Source organism: Babesia microti, chromosome III, assembly GCF_000691945.2.
Source record: "Babesia microti strain RI chromosome III, complete genome".
Classification (NCBI taxonomy): Eukaryota; Apicomplexa; class Aconoidasida; order Piroplasmida; family Babesiidae; genus Babesia; species Babesia microti.
In genome coordinates, this window is record NC_027207.2 from 534060 (window position 1) to 552765 (window position 18706).

Below are 18706 nucleotides of genomic sequence, written 5' to 3' on the forward strand. Positions count from 1 at the left end.
ATGGCTACTGTGCACCGGGTGCAGCGGTATTGTCGCGACAGATCAATCCTGCCGGTGCGTTCACTTTGACCAGATAGTTCATCAGATCCTGCACTGATAAGTTCATATCCTGGTAATAAATAAATTTGTTTTGAGGATCCAAAAACTTATTGGCCTCAGACGTGATCTTGGAATCCAAAAACTTCCTCACGTCTAAAAACTTGTTGACCATATCTTCAATCAACTTCCCCAAATGCACATTTGACAGACGTATCAATTGGATTTTTATATCGCTAATTACAGGCTCCGTATTTGAACACTTCAAACTGATTTTAACGTTCATTCCCACATTTACTCCACAACACGCGTCGTACCCTCGGTATAATTCGTGGATTTTTGAAAATATGTATGAGCCCACGATGCTATAAATACTCAATTTACCAAATCTGAACATAAAATCAAGTTTTATTCTGAGTGAACCATAGCAAATTTAGTAGATTTTACTAGATGTAATATTTAAATATGATCATGTTTAATAAACGTTAGATTTTATTAAACATGATCATATTATATTGAAAATAGAATATTAATACGAGTGTGACATTTTAACGTGGAAAAATACGTGTATATCAGTTCCATTACATAATTTATGGTATAACTGAAATGATAGAATATCATAAACATTCAACAGATTCAAACATGTTAGGATATTTTGTAAATACCGATGGGGTTATATATTGTAAAACGATTAAGTACTTACCTATCTCCAGATGATTTAATGCTGGTTGCTGTTAGTCGAATAGTGTCAATTCCGGTAATCCAGGGCACATTGAAATACAGGACGCTCTTTGTCACATAGATATTGCCAATGTCAGAACAAGGCGTCGGGGCTTTCACGCCATCAATTGAGCATACCCCGGCACTGGCAGGAAGATTTTTCCGCATCAAATAAAACATTTCTGACCCACTATCATCCATAAACTTTTGGATACTACTGATATTGAGTACAATAGGATTAACATTGTACTTATATGAATATAATACGCTGATGCTCACCAATATGCATGCCAATGAATTAATTATGATAGCAGGGAATTTATCTATCCGTTTACCGATGGAAGATGTGTTTTGTATATTATTCGTGCAGACAGGCGGTATCGACAAGTTAATGTTGGATCTGGCCTCCGCATAGTTAACTAAAGTTTCTTTCATGGAATTTCTGCCCTCCATATTGTCGGAAATTCCTGAAATGCGTGAATCTTTATCTTGAAACCCATAGTTTTCGACGATAGATACATTCGTGGATGTCATATTTTTTGTATTCGCATGAATAATAGATTGGCTTATTGATGGGATCTGACTGGAATTAATATCCGATTCTAACTCATCATAGTCATCAATAATCTTGTATACAAATCTATGGTTTAAAAGTATTTGTATGGAAAATGAGGATAGACCTAATGATATAAGCATGTAGAAAGCTGATATGGAATAGCTCGGCGGGACACGGGCAATGACCCTAGGTGCAGTAACGAGGTTCGATCTAGTGGCAATCAAAGCTAGGGCAATTACATCTGCACAAGCCCAATCCGATAAAACTTGCGCGATGTATAATAACCGGCGTACCAATTTTATGCTCAAGGACTTAAGCTTTTTACCAATCCCAAATCGCCTCTTCATCTTCGACCGATCAGTGATTTTCAAGTGCAAATTATATAATATAATTCCAAATAAAAAGCATGCAGTTTGAATAGCGGGTATTATGATACCTAACACCAGGAGAATAAAATACGAGAAAAGGAAAATAGGATCATTATAAAGCGTTGAAATTATTTCCATATATGAGAATTCTGAGCCGCCAATAATAAACTTCTTAGTGGAATCAATGGTGAATCCCACAAAAAATAACTTTTCATGCGATAGAACAACTATGGAGGAAAATATCATGATCATAGAAAAAAAAACAACTGATATTTCAGCGAATATATAGTTCTCCTCCCCTAAATTTAATTCTGTATCTTTCAGATTTGTTGCACGTTTAACCCACTTATCAAGTATCTTTGACTCTTCGTAAAATGAGTGGTAGAGAAGTTGCGTAGAAGGAATTGAGATTAGGCAGTAAATTATTACACAAACAATTCCTTTACCTGTCGATGACACAATGAAGCTATTTTTGAGAAAGGCCACATTGAACAAAATGATTATAGAGTCCACAAACTGGAACTTGCAAATGGACTTTAGAGAAAACAAAATCCAGTGGCATAATTTGTTCAACCTATTTGCGTTGTCAAGTTCACTGAAGTTGATTGACCTGATTATATCAAGCGTCAAATTTTTGTAGGAGGCTGATTTGTAAACAGCATATATTGTAAGAGTTATTTTTATAAAAGGCAAAGTTACAGAAAATGCTAGCGCCACAAAAAGCGTAATATAAGCACCCTGTTCAAATAGAGTCTTTATCGAATGCAAAAGAGTTTCACTGTGAGGAACAAATATTGAATGATCCGAGTATATTCCATCTACGTGAGATAGATTATTAAAATGAAGAACTTCAACGAAAAATCGTTAAAAATTATTGTTTCTATTAAGGGCCACATACCTTTAAGGATAATTATAGGATAAAAAAGTCCTGTACAAAAAATAATATGCCCGATAAATAATGCGATTGAAGAAATGATTTTTAGCCTATCATAAAAAATTAGGGAATTTTTGTCATATGAAGTGTCGAAATCCTCCGCTTGATCGAGTTTGTTCTGCGAAGGTACATTTTTGATGATAAACTCATGACTTATAGAACTGCAGCGGGATAATATATCCATTACACAGTTAAAAATTCAAGCTTAAATCACTGTTCATACATAGGATATGTACTTAAGGTTTTTACTAACATATTCATCGTACGCATCCGTACAGCACCACATACGCATTAGTACTATGTTAGGTTTAGTATACTACTATTCAACTTCACACAATCTCACCCAATTTACACCAATTAAATTCAATGAACAGTCGTACTTGGTGCATAAGGAATATTTGACGTGTGATTCAACCACAAAGTATTTACATAATCTACATAATCTTGATTCTACCACACCTTATTTACATAATCGTGATTATTCTTTGACACTCCATCCTAATCACTGTTTTCATCAACCATTTGTCAGTTTCAGTTTGTTTTTTGAAAAAATTATTTGTGCTTACTATTTTTATTGATTTTCCATAAAATTTAACTCATCTATAGGTCATATTTAACAGTCTTGACTTATTATACATCAATTCTCCGTGATCGTATATCTAAAAATAGTTTTTATTTTTAGTTTTTAAACAAAACCCCTTTACATCTTATTCTGTGACATTATATCACTACTAACCCATATCCAAATAACTGCTTGCAGTGATGTATGGTCAGTTTCGGGCAATTTTGGAAATTTTAAAAACAATATTTCCAGGGCAATCCTTAATAGCCCATTTGAATCACTAACCCAACTAACATATTTTAAGGACACATACCATTTACGTTAGCGTGTCATTTTTATCAATTAGAGATCCGGAGTTATGCAAAAATTAATTATGATATAGGATCGTCGCGGCTATAGTACAACTGCGAACGCTATTTATAGCGTTTATTTTAGTTTTAAGTTGAATTTTGTCAACATTCCCCTCTTCCTTAATGACGACCAATTCATCGTCATTACATAACACCAACAATTCGTGGTATCCAATGGATAGATGAGTTACACTGTTTAGCGATTCAAACGCACTAGAAAACGGCGAATTGCTAATTATACTATGGTAGTTTACATGATATAACTTGCTAGATGATAAAACAACCGCTGTTTTGTGATAAGCCCAGACGTCATCGACAGTGACATCAGCGCCAATATCCAACAGGGAAATTTCATGATGACCCAATCTAGACAATGAGTGCAATGAGTTTTTTGAATCCAAAAGGTATATTATTTCGTCTCCAATTGCTATTTTAATGATGTCTCCTCTTGTGAAGTTAGTCCCCAGTGTCTCGTTAAAGCTGGGCAAGGGGGTAGGTATTGTTATATCATATTCCAAGCCTAGATATGAGCCTTTGCCCCAAAGAAAGACGTTTCCTGCCATGTCAATAACCGCATTATGATACCTTGCAGTGCTAAATAACCACAGTCAATCAATTTCAATAAAATCGCAAATAATCAAATTATTATTTATAATTTGATTATAATATTTCAGTGCACAAACAACTTACTAAATGGCAATCACGGGGTTAAACAAAGGTACCACCACTGGTTTTTCCACAAATCTAGCTGTCCCATAAACTTGCGAGCTATATAAATTAGCACGTACTATCTGTTATCTCCCCAAGCTAAAACTATACCACTGTTAAGCAACAGAAGCGTGTGAAATTCGCCGCAGCAAATACTAACAACCTTTAGTGCAGGCGAAGTTAAAGTAAATATTTTGTGTGGAACCGATGCAATTTTAATGTTATCGCCCAAACAACCGCTACATTACTATTGTAATAGAAATTGTGATATCAAACAAAAACCTTAAATGATAAATATAATGCATATTTAAAACAACCACTTCGGTTGCATGTTAGACTTACTTATAATTTATACCCAATGAACTAACATCAGGATGATTATATACTATAGTGTGATACTTTCCTGCTGCTATTAATCGTACATTATCCATAAATCTAGCCCATCCTGATATATAAATGGAACTAAAATCCTTCCCGCACCATGTTACCATTATGCGATTATATCCCTTAACCTTTTTTGCAAATAAATCTTCTACACTCAAACAATTTGAATATTTATTCTACATGAAACCAAGCACTTACCCTCATGGCAGCGATAATGCGGGATTTTAACTGTTGACTATACTGTAGTCTGACCCTATTGCCACGACAAACAGCCTGAAGATAAACCGTAGCCTTCAGAGTATCAACGAACAATAACCTAACACACTGTTTATACAATGCACTACATTAGAGTCTTATTTACTTCTGTAGCACTTTTAGTGAGTGCTTAAATTGCTCCACGTCGCAATTTACGAGTGCAGTCTTAATTATCCGTTTAATCAGCCACTGAGCCTGCAGTTTCTTTAATCTATTTCGTAACAGAAAAATGTTGTAACCTTTTCTGGCGATATACCCTCTCCAATTAGCCTGTATACAAATAACGGGGGGTGTTAACTGTTTCATAACCTTCAGAGCCCTTTTGTATAAATAATTTCTGGCATTCCTTTGAATTATACCAGCTGATTTATTTATAATTAGTGTTTCCCTATCACATAACCAAATCCTGCGCTGCACAAAGCGCTTCCAATTAGATTGTATTTTCACTGCCGCAACATGCTCAATTCTTATCCTGATGTTCCGCTTGAATACTGGCAATTTACTGGTAATAAGCAGTATGGCGCCAAACCTATCCCGCTTTATCTTCTTCCTCACTAGATAGCCCTTCCATACACTCTGTATTAGCTCTGCGGCCTTAGTACTAATTACATCGTAGTTTAGAAATGATATGGTTAGGGTTATACCTATGAATGTATTATATAGATCAATAAAAGACCTCATTGATCTAAGATGGCACTCCTTTCTATACAAGCTTTGCAACCTAATAGCATATTTATCAATAGATCTAAGCCGTTGTAAAGTTTTGTATGATTTATAATAGTTATTTAGATAAACCTTCAGAGGTTTTGCCAATTTTGAAACCTTTCTATACATAGAATCCAGAATCATCCAGGCAGTTTTTCGTAAGAATACTTTGGTTTTACCGATTCGATAATCATTGCAGTCTACTCCTATCATTTCTAGAAATGATTTAATTGCCTCCACCATATCGGAACCAGCATTATGTCGTATGAGTATCTTATTCCTGTGGAAAAATTCTTCGAATGTATCATTGATGACAAATCCTCTATGAACTGATTGGATAGAGTCAAATATTGACAGACTGACCAATTGATTTAATATTGATTTAGTTTCAAATTTATTAGCAACTTTGTCTTCATTTGATTTAATACATCGTATAAAGTGGGACTTTGTTGCGCTGAGTGTCTTCATCAACTGATCCATTGATAGCTGGAACGTTGAAGCTACAAATTTGCCCTTTACAAGAGGGTCTACATCTGAAAATGCCTTGTTAATTATTGGATTAGTGGAACCCATTAACAATTCCAAAGAATCAACAGAAAGTTTGTGCCTATTCTTATCCACAAATTCATCCGTTTCATACTTTACAGTTGCCGCTGTGTGTTTGATTGAGAAATTCAATTGTGAACCTTTGCCTGCAATGTAAGAATTGTCTTTTATATGTTTATTACATGTAGAGGTAAACGATGATGGATTCCCTGTTTGTATTAGACATTGTTCTTGCAGGAAACTAAATATCCCGAGGTTTGGTTTGTCAAACACTGCAATGACGTTTGAATTATCGCTGAAAGTAATCATGGAATAATCAACACCTTCAATCTCATATTCTTGAATTTGGGATTTGAATGATTGGTGGATGAAGTGCTGTTGAAGGCGTTCATTCGCATAGTTAATTAGAAGCTGTTCAAAAGTATTGCGTTTAAAGAATTCAAAACCATAAATGTCAAGGATACCAATCCAAGGCCTACTAGCATCAAATTTGATGTATTCATTAAGTGTATTTACACATAAATTGAACAATCTATTGTAAACATCTTTGGCAACTGTACGAATTGAGGTTATGGCCTGTAGTTGAGTGCAGGGGCTGATAATTGTTTCATTGTTTACTACAACCTTTTTAGTAATAATTGATTGGGCAAATTTACTGGATTCAATACCCAATAATTCGCATAATTTTCCAAAATCCTCAATGCTATTGATAGTTAAGTTATCCCCCTCTGCACTAAATGTAATATTTCCAGCTAGTAATACTGCTGATAAAGATTTGTAAAAGGAATCAATTTCGTTTTTGTACATCTTCTCAAGTTGAGATTTTACAGGCAAAAATTCCTTTTGATCATCAACTTGGTCAATTGTGTAGCATTTACTAGCGTTTAAAAAATTATAGTACTCCAATTTTTTTAGACCTAATGATTTCATTTTCTCAGGATCATCAGTGAAGTGCTTGATCATTTGGTAAAAAATATGATAATTTCTCTCATTTGTGCTCTGGAATTCAATTCTCACAAGTTCCAACATATAGGAAGTGATTTTGCACCCATTTAATCCACCATTCTTACCCACATCCAACATTATAAATCTGCCAAATCGGGACGAATTGTTGTTTCGTATAGTTTTGGCATTGCCAAGCGATTCAAGTAAGGGCATGGAGCCCAGGATTAACGATTGTACATCTGTTGAACTATCATTAATGCCATGTGTTGAATGAGTGTAGCTCAGGTAGTTCATAATTTGTTTGGCTGTTTCAGTTTTCCCTGCACCAGATTCACCAGATACTATACAAGATTGACTAATACCATCAGACTGCAAACCATAGAGTGCTGATTGAGCTACAGCGAAAGAGTGAGGGGGAAGATCTGATGGCCATCCTCTACTAACATCCGCTTGCCTATACCTACCAATTTGTTCAGTGTTATACAATCCACGGATTTGTTTAAAAGGATTTAACGCCAACAAAATCTTGCCAACGTATGTCTGAGTGAAAATTTACCTACATAAATTTTGTCTTTGGCAAATCTATCCCTTAGAAGATCTATCACAATGGCACTGTTTGAATGCGGAATTTTGACCAAATCATCCACTTCATTGACATTATATCCACATAAGGCATTTAAACAATCAGAAAATGGGTAATCTTTGGTAATTCCATTTACTTCAACAGATAGTGAATTATTACCAACGGATTTAATAACACCAAGTGTAAACAATTGTTCATGGTCACTTTTGACCCATACATTAGAATCTATAAGAAATTCAAAGGTTTCTAAGGTTGATTCCTGCCGAACTAAGTTCTTTGAAACCATAACGATAAAATACAGTTCAACAAATACCTGGCACACATTACACTACTCATCTACCCTATACTTACCCATATCTACCATTACTATTAATAGTTATTATATATTACTAATGTGTATCGGTAAATAGTATAATTTTTAAAATGGATTAATGATTCTAAATGACACTCATGTAACACATTGTCACTTTGCCACTGATTTCCTTCTTGTAATCACTTAATATTAATCCATTTACATTTACTGATTGTTACATTGATGATCGACTTTGATAATAGGTATTACATCCACAATAGTCACAAACTCGCTAATATATGCATTAAAAACTCCACGCTACTCAACTGGTTTACCTCTTGTTTACGTTCCAACAACTTAAATTTTGAAAGTCATTCAGTATATAATATTGATAATTGTATATCTAGAAACAAATCAATTAACCATGCATATAATACAGGAAACAAACCAATAGCATGGGTATCAAATGGTAGTGAGATCATTTTTAGAAAATCTGGGATAGATTCTAGGTTTTTGTGGGCTATACCCATCCACTATCTCACCAGGGGCAGAGTATTTAGGCCTATCAGATCCACAAATATTTGCGGCAACTCTCTAATTGACTATTTGAATAGCCAGCTAAGGAATCATCAATTACATTCATTGTCGAATATGTGCGTATCTAACGATTATATACAAAAGCAAAATAAGAATTTCGATATAGATACTAACTGTGGCTATGAAATATTATCAAATTATCTAGGAGATTATAATGAAAGTACAGGCTGCTATAATGACATAAAATGTTGTCATAGAAATTTAAATAATTCTCATTTAAATGGAGGTGATAAACAAATTAAATGCATTAACTATAGTGTAACAAGTGACGATTCTTGTTCCAGCAACTATTTTGTTAAATTTGACAACCAAACAGTGTGCAGTGATAACTTCATAAAATTGCTAGATAATGCATTGTATAAGGCCTTTAATAGCGATAGTTCAGATACGTCACATACCAATTGTGACGATTTTTATACATTTAAAAATGTATCCCCGTTTGCCAATAGTGGAAGTTCAAAAACCCCATCAAACACTAACACCACTGACAACTCATCCACTCTGGAAGTAACTACTATACAGCACAATCGAAATGTTACAGCAAACAAAGTTATGTATATATCTGTGAAAAATGATCCATTAGACTGCGAGTTTGCCAAATGGTACAACAATAATAAAATAGTATCTGAGTGGAAGAGGGTAAGAAGGGGAGTATATAATGTGGAAGGTAAATTGTTGAATTTGGCACTGGTGAATGGGAGGTTATTTGTAAAAATCATGGACAATTTTACCAAAAAGCCTTTCAACATGCCAATTGATGATTATACCTCCAAACGCAGCCATAAAAAATTGTAGCAATAGTAGTTATTATATCCACAACTCGTTTTAAATTATACATATGAATTAGCGTTTTTAGTAAATTGCATTGATAAAAAGTTAAATAATATGAAAAGAATGATAATACGGAAATTAATAGAAATAACAACAGCCAATATGCATGTACAGCCAGTAAGCAAACCTACCAAACAATTAATTGACTTGATATATAACTAAAAACCGATAAAATGAATAAACGTGATGATAAGTGCGAAGTGATAAATTTGGGCAATGATACATACATAATCAAAGGTAATCAGAACTTTAGGCAGGAGTAAATGGAATACCATCAGATAAAGTGCCACTAAACACAAAAATAGACAGTCGATCAATAACTAGGATTGAGAAACAATTGAATTTGGGCAAGTTGATAATTATGTAGGATGGGTTGTCGGGCCAGAGGTGGAAATTGAAGAGTTGGCTCTGAAAGTGGCCAAAATAGTCAAGATATCAAATCACAGCATGGCATAATATAGCACGACAAAACTCTTAAAATGATATAATTTTATATACTAATCATGTGTGATATTAGGGCAGCAATAGTGATGGTCGCCCTACATTGTATGTGTTATATATAAAACATCATAAGGCATGCATAGTATGGAACGCCTCCACACCGCATTAATTCAGATTTTAGATAAATATGACTAATTTGTTGTAACACAGTGCATATTCGTAAACACTTTTATGGGTTTTACTTGCGAAATATTCTTCATTGTTTTATTCCTATTTGTAGATCTACATTCTTCCCCACTGGAATAATTTATTTATCGCATGGAGTCAAGCGAAGATGTGGCCAGGCTCAGGGCCGCTACTGATGACTCTGAATTTGTAGAACAACTGCAAAATGTCACCATAAATACAACAAATAATACCACCACTAACGCCTCCACAAATTCCGGGATTGGAAAGGATAAACTTGATGGAGTGATTATGGGCATCAGAGAAATCTCTACACAGCTTGAGTTAACAAGTCAATACGAGTTATCAGCTCATTTGCTGCATAAATCAAGTTCGATATCTTCTCTGAGGCTTAACCAATTTGACCCCTTGAAATCGCCTCTTGAGAGATCGATTTATCTCAATAATCGCAAGAGATTTTTCAGATGCTCATCATGTAACTTGGAATCCACAATTCAAAATCCTTGGTTTCCTCTAGTTTATCGCCATTTAGATTCTGAGGGCTCATGCAGCAAGGACATTCAATATGCCCTTTTTAGGCCTTTAACGTCAAATTTTACCACTGATGATTTAGATCTCCTCACATTGCCTATAAGTTCCAAATGCGATTGCCAAGATTTATCATCTACCTGTTTTGATCAGGCTGATTTGTCGCCGATTTCAGAACCACTTGCATCGACATATAACAGAAAGAATTCTATATCCCAGCCTCTTACAGTTGTAAATTGTAGAAAATCATCTAAGTCTGGAAAGAAGGTTGTGTGTTATAGCATCACTAGGCTACTCAACTTTGATACAGAATACCAAGTTTACCAATGCATTGACAGGGATAATATGGATTCTTTTGCCTTGAAACTTATTGCAAAGGATGATAGGTTAGTCTCAAATTATATTTACGGATTTAATTTATTGAATTCAGTTGCATGCACCATCATACATTTATACATATTTATTTCATGCAACAATTATTATTATATATGTGTTAAAATTTTTGTTTTAGTATATTTTTTATTGCAAACTGTTTGCGTTCACCAATATACGTCTACTTATCTCATTAATCGGCTTTTACTTCCATTGTTATATCATATATATCTGTATCGATTTATAATAATACTTATTGTACTATCTACCTATCTACATCAATTACGTATAACACCAATAAAATATCTAATTTACATGTATAAATATATATTTGATGGTTAGTGGTTTACTTAATAAATAATTTTATTAACAATTGTGAAACATGTGTGATTTAGGGGGCACCAACTTGTTGATATGTACGAAAGGCTATACGACGAACCTCATCCAAATCTCCCCAGTGTAGTGCACATATTGGACGATGTGGATCTCTATTATATTATGATTGATAATATACGTGGACCGCTAATCTCAGAATTAGTGATTTCGCATCTGCCTGGATCTCTTCCCAAGGAGGGAGTAAAAAAGATCATTAAGGAGATTCTTCAAGCACTCAAATACCTCCACAGTAAAAATATTTCATTGAATAATCTGTGCTTGGAGAATGTTGCTTTTAAGCAGCCCTTAGAGACTGGCTGCGACTTTGACCCTTGCCTATCTCCCCGCTTCTCAATCCTATCGCTATCTTCTTTAAAACAAATCCCCAGTGTAACAATCACAAATGTTGACTCATTTTCTATTCACAATATCGAAGTCAACGATAGTAATTCCAATGGCACCGCTAAATCTACGATTAAGATTCCTCAATCACTAATAGACAATGACTTATGGTGTGTAGGATTCATAATGTATTGTTTGTTTCAGGGCACACCCAGTGTCAAATGTAAGGAGTCGTTTAATCCATTTGGTACGCTGAGCAGTGATAATTGGGATGGTTTGGATAGAGAGTTGGATTTGTGCAAGAGATTGCTGGCTGTTGACCCTCTTCGTCGTGTTACTAGTGTTCAAGAAGCACTAATCCACCCCCTATTCCACATATGACACTCATATATGAAAACTATATTGATTTTGTTATAAATAAGGATTATATTTTACCTCAAACACTAAAATTTGACATTTAATTGTATCATTAACACTATTGCTAATTTATTTGTCCATTTGAAACAATTCATTTTAAATGATATTAATAAATTAAATGGCACAATTATTAATATGTCAGTTTATTATCCATTAAAGATACCACGATATTAGATAACACATTTGATAATAACAATTATATAAATAAATATCTGTAAGTAATTATTGTTGTATCAACTAATGAAATAAAAAACTATCATGATTATTATTAGTAAACTAGGGCAGAATCTGCAAATTGAAAATTTGCCTTTTAAGCGGATCAGAACATTGTGTGTTAATGGAGTAATTAATTATAAAAAACATAACAAAAGTTACTAGATTTCTATTATTTAATAACAGATAAACGTTAGCAAACAATTATTAAATATAACCAATGAAATATAATGCATGATTCCACTGGATACGAATATAGCAGATCTATGAATATAAAGACAAATTAGTAAATGAATTGATATTTGAAACAAAATAAATAAAGTAGATTGACATAATTTGATTAGTTAAGGTGAAATTATTAATCATTAAACAAATACACAAAATTGACAATTTATGTATTTACACAGGAAAGTTTATTAAAAATTAATAAACTTTCTAAATAATGACATGCACTAATAGATGATTACAAGAATAAATATCGAGCCAAAACGAATATGACATGGGTTATATTGTGATTATATTATCGAAATAAAACAATTACAAACTATGAAAATGTAGAACTGTAATGAGACATCATTAATATAATTGATGTAATTAGTAGTAATATAGACACATATAAATCTTGATAAATGCATGACACATTATTTTAAGTGACAGTTGTGTAGGAGTGTGGCAGTGGCAATGGGGATGGAGACGGATGCGAAAGGTTATGTATCGGAAAAGGATCGAGATGGAGTGTTTAAGACTCAACTTTGTTTATTGGAAAATCGTACGTGCTTTGACTGCGATGCACCTAATCCTAGTTGGTTATCGCTAAGCTTCGCAATCTACCTCTGCCTCAATTGTTCTGGTACCACACAATTAATTTAGGTCGCCACAGGCAAATGGGCACACATGTATCGTTTGTTCGTTCCATAGATATGGACAAGTTCACTGTTGAGCAATTGGCCAGAATGACTTCTGGGGGAAACAAACGGGCCAAGATCTACTTTGACTCTAAGGGTATTCCCAGAAATTCACACGGATATTCCTCAAAGGCAGCTGCTATCTACAAGTTGTTACTAGATGGCGATAAAACTAAAATTGATAGCATAGATACTAGCAAAATTGAAGGACAAGACAAGAAGAAAATAATCGATGATGATTGGTTTGATCAGAAGATGAAATCGATCACTCCTGCCAAAAAATTGGGTGCTAGACAAATAGACAATTCTGAATTTGATAACTTATTCACAAAAACTAATCCTGCAGTTTGTGATACTAATTATCCTCCATTTTCATATGTGGATGGTAATTCTGAATTTATGACTCCTCCTCCCTCCAATACATATTCAACTTCTACACCTCATCACCAGCACAATCCTTACGGTGGTCACTTTTCCAGCATCTCCAATGCATATGCAACAAACTCTTTCGGGGACTCTTCAACCTTCCGTACCAACACTAGAGTGTCTAATAGAGAGAACAATGATTATTGGCCTGCCATTGAAGAGACTGCTCAGAATAACATTCATGAACTAAAGGAGGGGATTAAATACATCATTTCTAAGGGCAATGTGTTTTACGATAAGGCAAGGAATTGGTTCAACAACATATAATCACAGGATCATTTTATAACATAGCCATAAACAATACCTTTGGGCATCTTAATCAATCGCCTATATTTATTTTTGCACATAACACATTTGTAATTTTGTCAATTTAGTTGACATTGGTTCCATATGCATATGAATGTATTAGTATATTTTACAATGTTTAATTTTAATGAATATATCACAATGCGGTTGAGTTTTTAACTTAGAAGCTGTTTATTTATATTGATTTTTATAGTTTACAACTCAGAATGAGCTACAACTGTCCTGAATTTGTTATCGTAATATCCAACTTAGGTTTGTAATTTGAAGGCGTTACTGTGACATTCTCCATCTTTTTGAGTATAATCAACGATTCATTATCGATGAGTTTACCAAAAACGACGTTTTTACCATCAAGCCAATTGCATGCCTTGGTAGTAATGAAAAATTGGCATCCATTGGTGTTAGGCCCTTTGTTGGCCATGCTAACTAGTCCCAGATCATCATGAGATATTGCAAAGCTTTCATCGTCAAAACTTGTACCATAAATTGAAATAAAACCAGTGCCATCGCCGTTGACAAAATCCCCACCCTAAATAAATTGCATGATACCTGTACCATAAAATCCTTTATTACGCGATGGAAGGTCGCTCCTGTGTAACCTATGGGCACTTTGTTATACAAAAATTCGCCCGTGCAAAATTGTCTAAAATTTTCGGCAGTCCTAGGCACACGATCTGCGAATAATTCGATTTTCAACCTTCCTAGATACAATGCCTCTTACCTATTGGTGTTGAGCCAATATTTATATCCAAAAATACTACAGGATTTGATTTGTTAGTGACAAGGTCCGAGAGATATTGCGGACATCCAGGAGAAGTAATAAGATCTATTTCCTCAGGCTCCATTATCAGCCTGACATCGTATGTTATCACCTCTGTGATGAATTAATTAAAATAAATATATTGCCATTTTCACAATTTGTCAATTTGGACAGTGATTTTTGTGTTTTAAAGAATTAAGGTATTATTATTATTACTTGATTATCACTAATGTTACGGCAGTGGTCAGTCATGAGATTCCCTTTTCATTCATTATTTGAATTAATTAATCACAATCGCCCGTTTCATGATGTATGTTTATTTTCTACCTGGTTTAAAAATTATTCCCTTCAAATTATTATTCCATACACTACATGCACATGCATATTTTATCATATAATTCTATGATTAAATCAAATTTTTGAATAAAGTACAACTAATCTATCAATAATACATATATAATTCATTAATATATTACAAATTTAGCTGGTCAATAGCAGCTGTATGATATTACCAGCATCACATTTGGTCAATCATATCATTAGACACTCCGTTTATAACTCCATCTGTCATTGCATTAGTTAGAGTTGTTTCTTGATCATTTGTATCTATTTCGCCATCACTGTTAGATACTTTGACAAGTTTGTGCGCATGATTCTCCCAATAAAAAGGATATTCATTGATAGTCTCCAACCATTCATGCCACCTATATCAGTAGTGGGTTACTTGTCGTATTTGAGAATTTCAGGGTATATCCTCTGCTTTATAAACTGCATAGCCTGTTCTTTGACATCTTCAAATAGAATATGTTTTGTCTGTGGCGGGGAGGCTCTATGAAAATTATATGTGTCAAAGTTGGGCTATGTAATCTGTGACATACGTGATGAAGAAATAAACCTTGTGCTGGCGCCGTATTAACATTAACAGAATGCAACTTATTTAGACAGTATTTTATGGCATTTTTTGGAGCACTACCCCTAAAAACCTCAATAGCAACTGCTATCATCTTCCGTATTTGATTAAATAGGAATGATTGGCCTTGTATAGACACTCTTACGAAATTTTCCATACATTCAACCCTTGATACCTATATTAGTCCAGAGATAAAACAAATTATTATGGTTCTACGACAACGATACTTACTTTAATTGAGTTTATGTAACGGTAGGAAGCGGGATTGAGTGGATTAATTCGGGAGCTAAAGTTGTGGAAGTTGTGAGAACCAACATAGTCACCAAATATTGTTTCCAATGAAACGATATCTTGTTCGGTTACTTGGTAGTTAGTATCTGAGGTAGAAGATATTTTATCAGGATTGCTGAATACAAAATTATCTTGTGAACGATTGTAGCAAGATGTTTTGGGACACTTTGCACATCTATCCACCATTTCACAACATGATTGATAAAAAGTTAAGTGTTGCGGGGGTATTTCAAATTTTCCAAGCAAGTAACCTGGAAATATATATTCATAGTTGCGATATGAACATAATGCTCTAGATTACTGGGTGATTACCTTGCGTCAAAACCCTTGGTTACCCTAAGGACATCATAACATATAATATTTCCTGGCAAATTTTCATTGAAAATTTTTAAAAAATCATCAGCAATATTCATTCTACAGCCCACTACCATACAGGCAGCATGAACACCCTTATCAGTCCTAGCAGCCTTCGACCACCCAAGTTTCTGAAGTCTATGTTTAAACTCTGGGTATATAGCATTGGAAGCTATTAAAGCCCTTTCGAGTGTCCCTTCAATGGTCTCTACAGTTTCCTCTACTCTATCTCCAAATGCGATCTGTTTTTGAAATCCATAATAACCAGTCCCTAGGTAACTAAATAAGTGGCTATATTACCCTAAATACATCGCATATTTAGTCTTTGGTGCATTAATTCCGTTACTAATTTTAAACAATTCGTTATTTGTAGATTGAATGGTGGAATCTCCCACAGATGAATGTTTAGTGACATTTTTACGCTTCCGGGAGAAGTTTTTAGCAGAAAAATCACCAGATAACGCCATAAAAGGAACAATTTGAGTAAACTTAGTATACACAGAGAGTGAAGGGGGCAAGTAGACTAGGAGTAATATGAATGGCAAACGCATACAGCAAACCCCACCAAATCCAACATCAAACTCTAATTAGATGGATATATGTAATATTTGTGAATGTTAATATATGCTTAGAGACGTCAGATTGAAATCGTATGAATTTCATGTATGACAAATGGACATAGTACCCTGTACCTAGTATATAATAAGTATTTATATCAGTTAAATTTCGATTAGTTTTCATGTAACTAGTATTTGATAATTTTCTATTAGTTATCATTTAATGTTGGGGAAAACAAAAAATTAATTTGTTGGTCCTGGGGACCCAAGGTTGTGCAATAGCCTCCCCAATTTTACATCACCTAATTACATTCATTCACTTTAAGTTTCCTATTACAATCAGCACTCAAATTGTCATAGTGTACAAATCACTCATTTTAATTTAAATTTAAGCCATATTTTTACACAATTTTTTGGTATCGTATTCTGTCTACTTGTCTTGTCGTGACAATCCTTATTGGTGGCCCTCTTTGACTCATTTCTTGCATATAAGATCTTGTTAATCAATAACTGATTCTAATTATTTATAAATTAGTTTTGACATTGTTTCAGTAAATTTTATGGTACAATTACAAGTGTAATTGCTTGATAACCAATCTAACAGCTAGACAAATAGCTATTGGTAGCTATTTACTCGCCGCGTTTCAATTTGCTTTTTATTGCAGTTTTGGGTCCAGAACCCACTGAAATTTCACATTAATTGCCAAAATAGGTGCAATACTTTCTAAGGTAATTTTTTTATTTGCTCATGTTTACCATGGAATTACCTGAAGAATTCATGGATGATTTGGATCTCCGTCCTTATGGTTACCAATTAGAATCATTGCTGGATGGACATAGCTTGAGCAACTACCACTCCCTTTACTACGTGACAAACATACACACAGGAACAATTTCAGTGGCAAAGGTTACTGATATTTATGGCGTACCTAAACAAGTTGTACACTCCATTTATAATGAATCTAATTTACTGAACTACCTATACAATTGTTGGAAATACCATAGAAATGCCCCAATTGATACATTATATAGCTTGAATACAAATAACATATGGATTAGTACAATGGCTACCATGATCTCTAATGCCTCAACTTGTACCACACCCTCAAATGACCAGGAATTGATTGACTATGAATTGGATAACTTTTATTGTAAATATACACTAACTACTCGTGTTGATTCAAATGATTTTATGCTCAACAATCTAGCCTATAGGCAATATGGCACAAATGAAACTTACGATGGCGTATTTCCAGTTGTGAAGTTGGAAACTACAATTACTTCAAATTCGAGCATTATAATGATCATTGAAAATTGCGAAGGTGGTAGTTTATACTCGCTAATTGCCAAATATATTGATAATAATACCAAACTACCTGTTGGATATATCAAATCTATTATGTTACAATTACTAAGTGGCTTAGAGTTTATCCACTCAAAGAATGTTTACCACGGTGATATCAACCCATCTAATATCCTATTTGCAGATAAGCAGCGGACATTAATCAAAATCTCCGACTTTGAAACCTCACAGCGATTGGACAATGATGACATACAAACTTGTTCATTGCTAGTCAACACTTCAGCCAACATGTATAGATCTCCTGAACAAATAATGGGATGTGACAAGCTAACCGCTGCAGCTGATTTATGGTCAGCAGGTTGTATATTATATGAATTGATAACACTTAATCATTTTTTTGCAAGTAACATATTTACTGACAATTCTAACACGGTTGATGGCGATGATGTTACCCCAGTGAATGTATATTACGAATATAAATCGCAACTAATAAACAATATACCGCCAAAATATTGTTATTTTGCGCCATTATTGGACATGTTACTGGATTATGATCCGGTTAAACGCTTGGGTGGCTACAAGTTTTTTAACACATATGCAACTTGATTTGGGGAATTAAATTTATAAATTAATAAGATAAATTGTTGT

General features: G+C 34.1%; 10 protein-coding genes across 10 annotated transcripts; 6 read left to right on the top strand and 4 right to left on the bottom strand.

Annotated features, from left to right (window-relative positions):
• Window positions 1-4: 4 nt before the first annotated feature.
• BMR1_03g01545 (conserved Plasmodium membrane protein, unknown function) lies at window positions 5-2798 on the bottom strand (the record flags this gene model as incomplete). The annotated part of the gene is made up of 3 exons (XM_012793465.1): window positions 5-449; window positions 740-2498; window positions 2579-2798. The coding sequence occupies 3 exons, from the start codon at window positions 2796-2798 to the stop codon at window positions 5-7; spliced, it is 2424 nt and encodes an 807-aa protein (XP_012648919.1).
• Window positions 2799-2913: 115 nt separating this feature from the next.
• BMR1_03g01546 (hypothetical protein) lies at window positions 2914-3192 on the top strand (the record flags this gene model as incomplete). Its single annotated transcript, XM_021481946.1, has 1 exon — window positions 2914-3192. The coding sequence occupies one exon, from the start codon at window positions 2914-2916 to the stop codon at window positions 3190-3192; it is 279 nt and encodes a 92-aa protein (XP_021338524.1).
• Window positions 3193-3543: 351 nt separating this feature from the next.
• BMR1_03g01547 (Myosin-13) lies at window positions 3544-7938 on the bottom strand (the record flags this gene model as incomplete). The annotated part of the gene is made up of 7 exons (XM_021481947.1): window positions 3544-4120; window positions 4217-4294; window positions 4315-4473; window positions 4577-4794; window positions 4817-4958; window positions 4980-7609; window positions 7630-7938. 7 exons carry the CDS (start codon window positions 7936-7938, stop codon window positions 3544-3546), a joined length of 4113 nt encoding a protein of 1370 aa, XP_021338525.1.
• A 249-nt stretch (window positions 7939-8187) lies between these two features.
• Window positions 8188-9336, top strand: BMR1_03g01560 (hypothetical protein; the record flags this gene model as incomplete). The annotated part of the gene is made up of 1 exon (XM_012793468.1): window positions 8188-9336. One exon carries the CDS (start codon window positions 8188-8190, stop codon window positions 9334-9336), a length of 1149 nt encoding a protein of 382 aa, XP_012648922.1.
• Window positions 9337-9545: 209 nt separating this feature from the next.
• On the top strand, window positions 9546-9828 carry BMR1_03g01565 (hypothetical protein; the record flags this gene model as incomplete). Its single annotated transcript, XM_012793469.1, has 2 exons — window positions 9546-9609; window positions 9740-9828. 2 exons carry the CDS (start codon window positions 9546-9548, stop codon window positions 9826-9828), a joined length of 153 nt encoding a protein of 50 aa, XP_012648923.1.
• On the top strand, window positions 10132-11997 carry BMR1_03g01570 (Probable serine/threonine-protein kinase fhkD; the record flags this gene model as incomplete). The annotated part of the gene is made up of 2 exons (XM_012793470.1): window positions 10132-10913; window positions 11295-11997. The coding sequence occupies 2 exons, from the start codon at window positions 10132-10134 to the stop codon at window positions 11995-11997; spliced, it is 1485 nt and encodes a 494-aa protein (XP_012648924.1).
• Window positions 12928-13844, top strand: BMR1_03g01575 (ADP-ribosylation factor GTPase-activating protein 2/3; the record flags this gene model as incomplete). Its single annotated transcript, XM_012793471.1, has 2 exons — window positions 12928-13096; window positions 13117-13844. The coding sequence occupies 2 exons, from the start codon at window positions 12928-12930 to the stop codon at window positions 13842-13844; spliced, it is 897 nt and encodes a 298-aa protein (XP_012648925.1).
• BMR1_03g01580 (peptidyl-prolyl isomerase H (cyclophilin H)) lies at window positions 14095-14728 on the bottom strand (the record flags this gene model as incomplete). Its single annotated transcript, XM_012793472.1, has 3 exons — window positions 14095-14412; window positions 14433-14584; window positions 14605-14728. 3 exons carry the CDS (start codon window positions 14726-14728, stop codon window positions 14095-14097), a joined length of 594 nt encoding a protein of 197 aa, XP_012648926.1.
• BMR1_03g01585 (tRNA pseudouridine synthase A) lies at window positions 15161-16749 on the bottom strand (the record flags this gene model as incomplete). Its single annotated transcript, XM_012793473.2, has 6 exons — window positions 15161-15347; window positions 15368-15501; window positions 15522-15728; window positions 15785-16136; window positions 16157-16477; window positions 16499-16749. 6 exons carry the CDS (start codon window positions 16747-16749, stop codon window positions 15161-15163), a joined length of 1452 nt encoding a protein of 483 aa, XP_012648927.2.
• Window positions 17504-18664, top strand: BMR1_03g01590 (Protein kinase domain; the record flags this gene model as incomplete). The annotated part of the gene is made up of 1 exon (XM_012793474.2): window positions 17504-18664. The coding sequence occupies one exon, from the start codon at window positions 17504-17506 to the stop codon at window positions 18662-18664; it is 1161 nt and encodes a 386-aa protein (XP_012648928.2).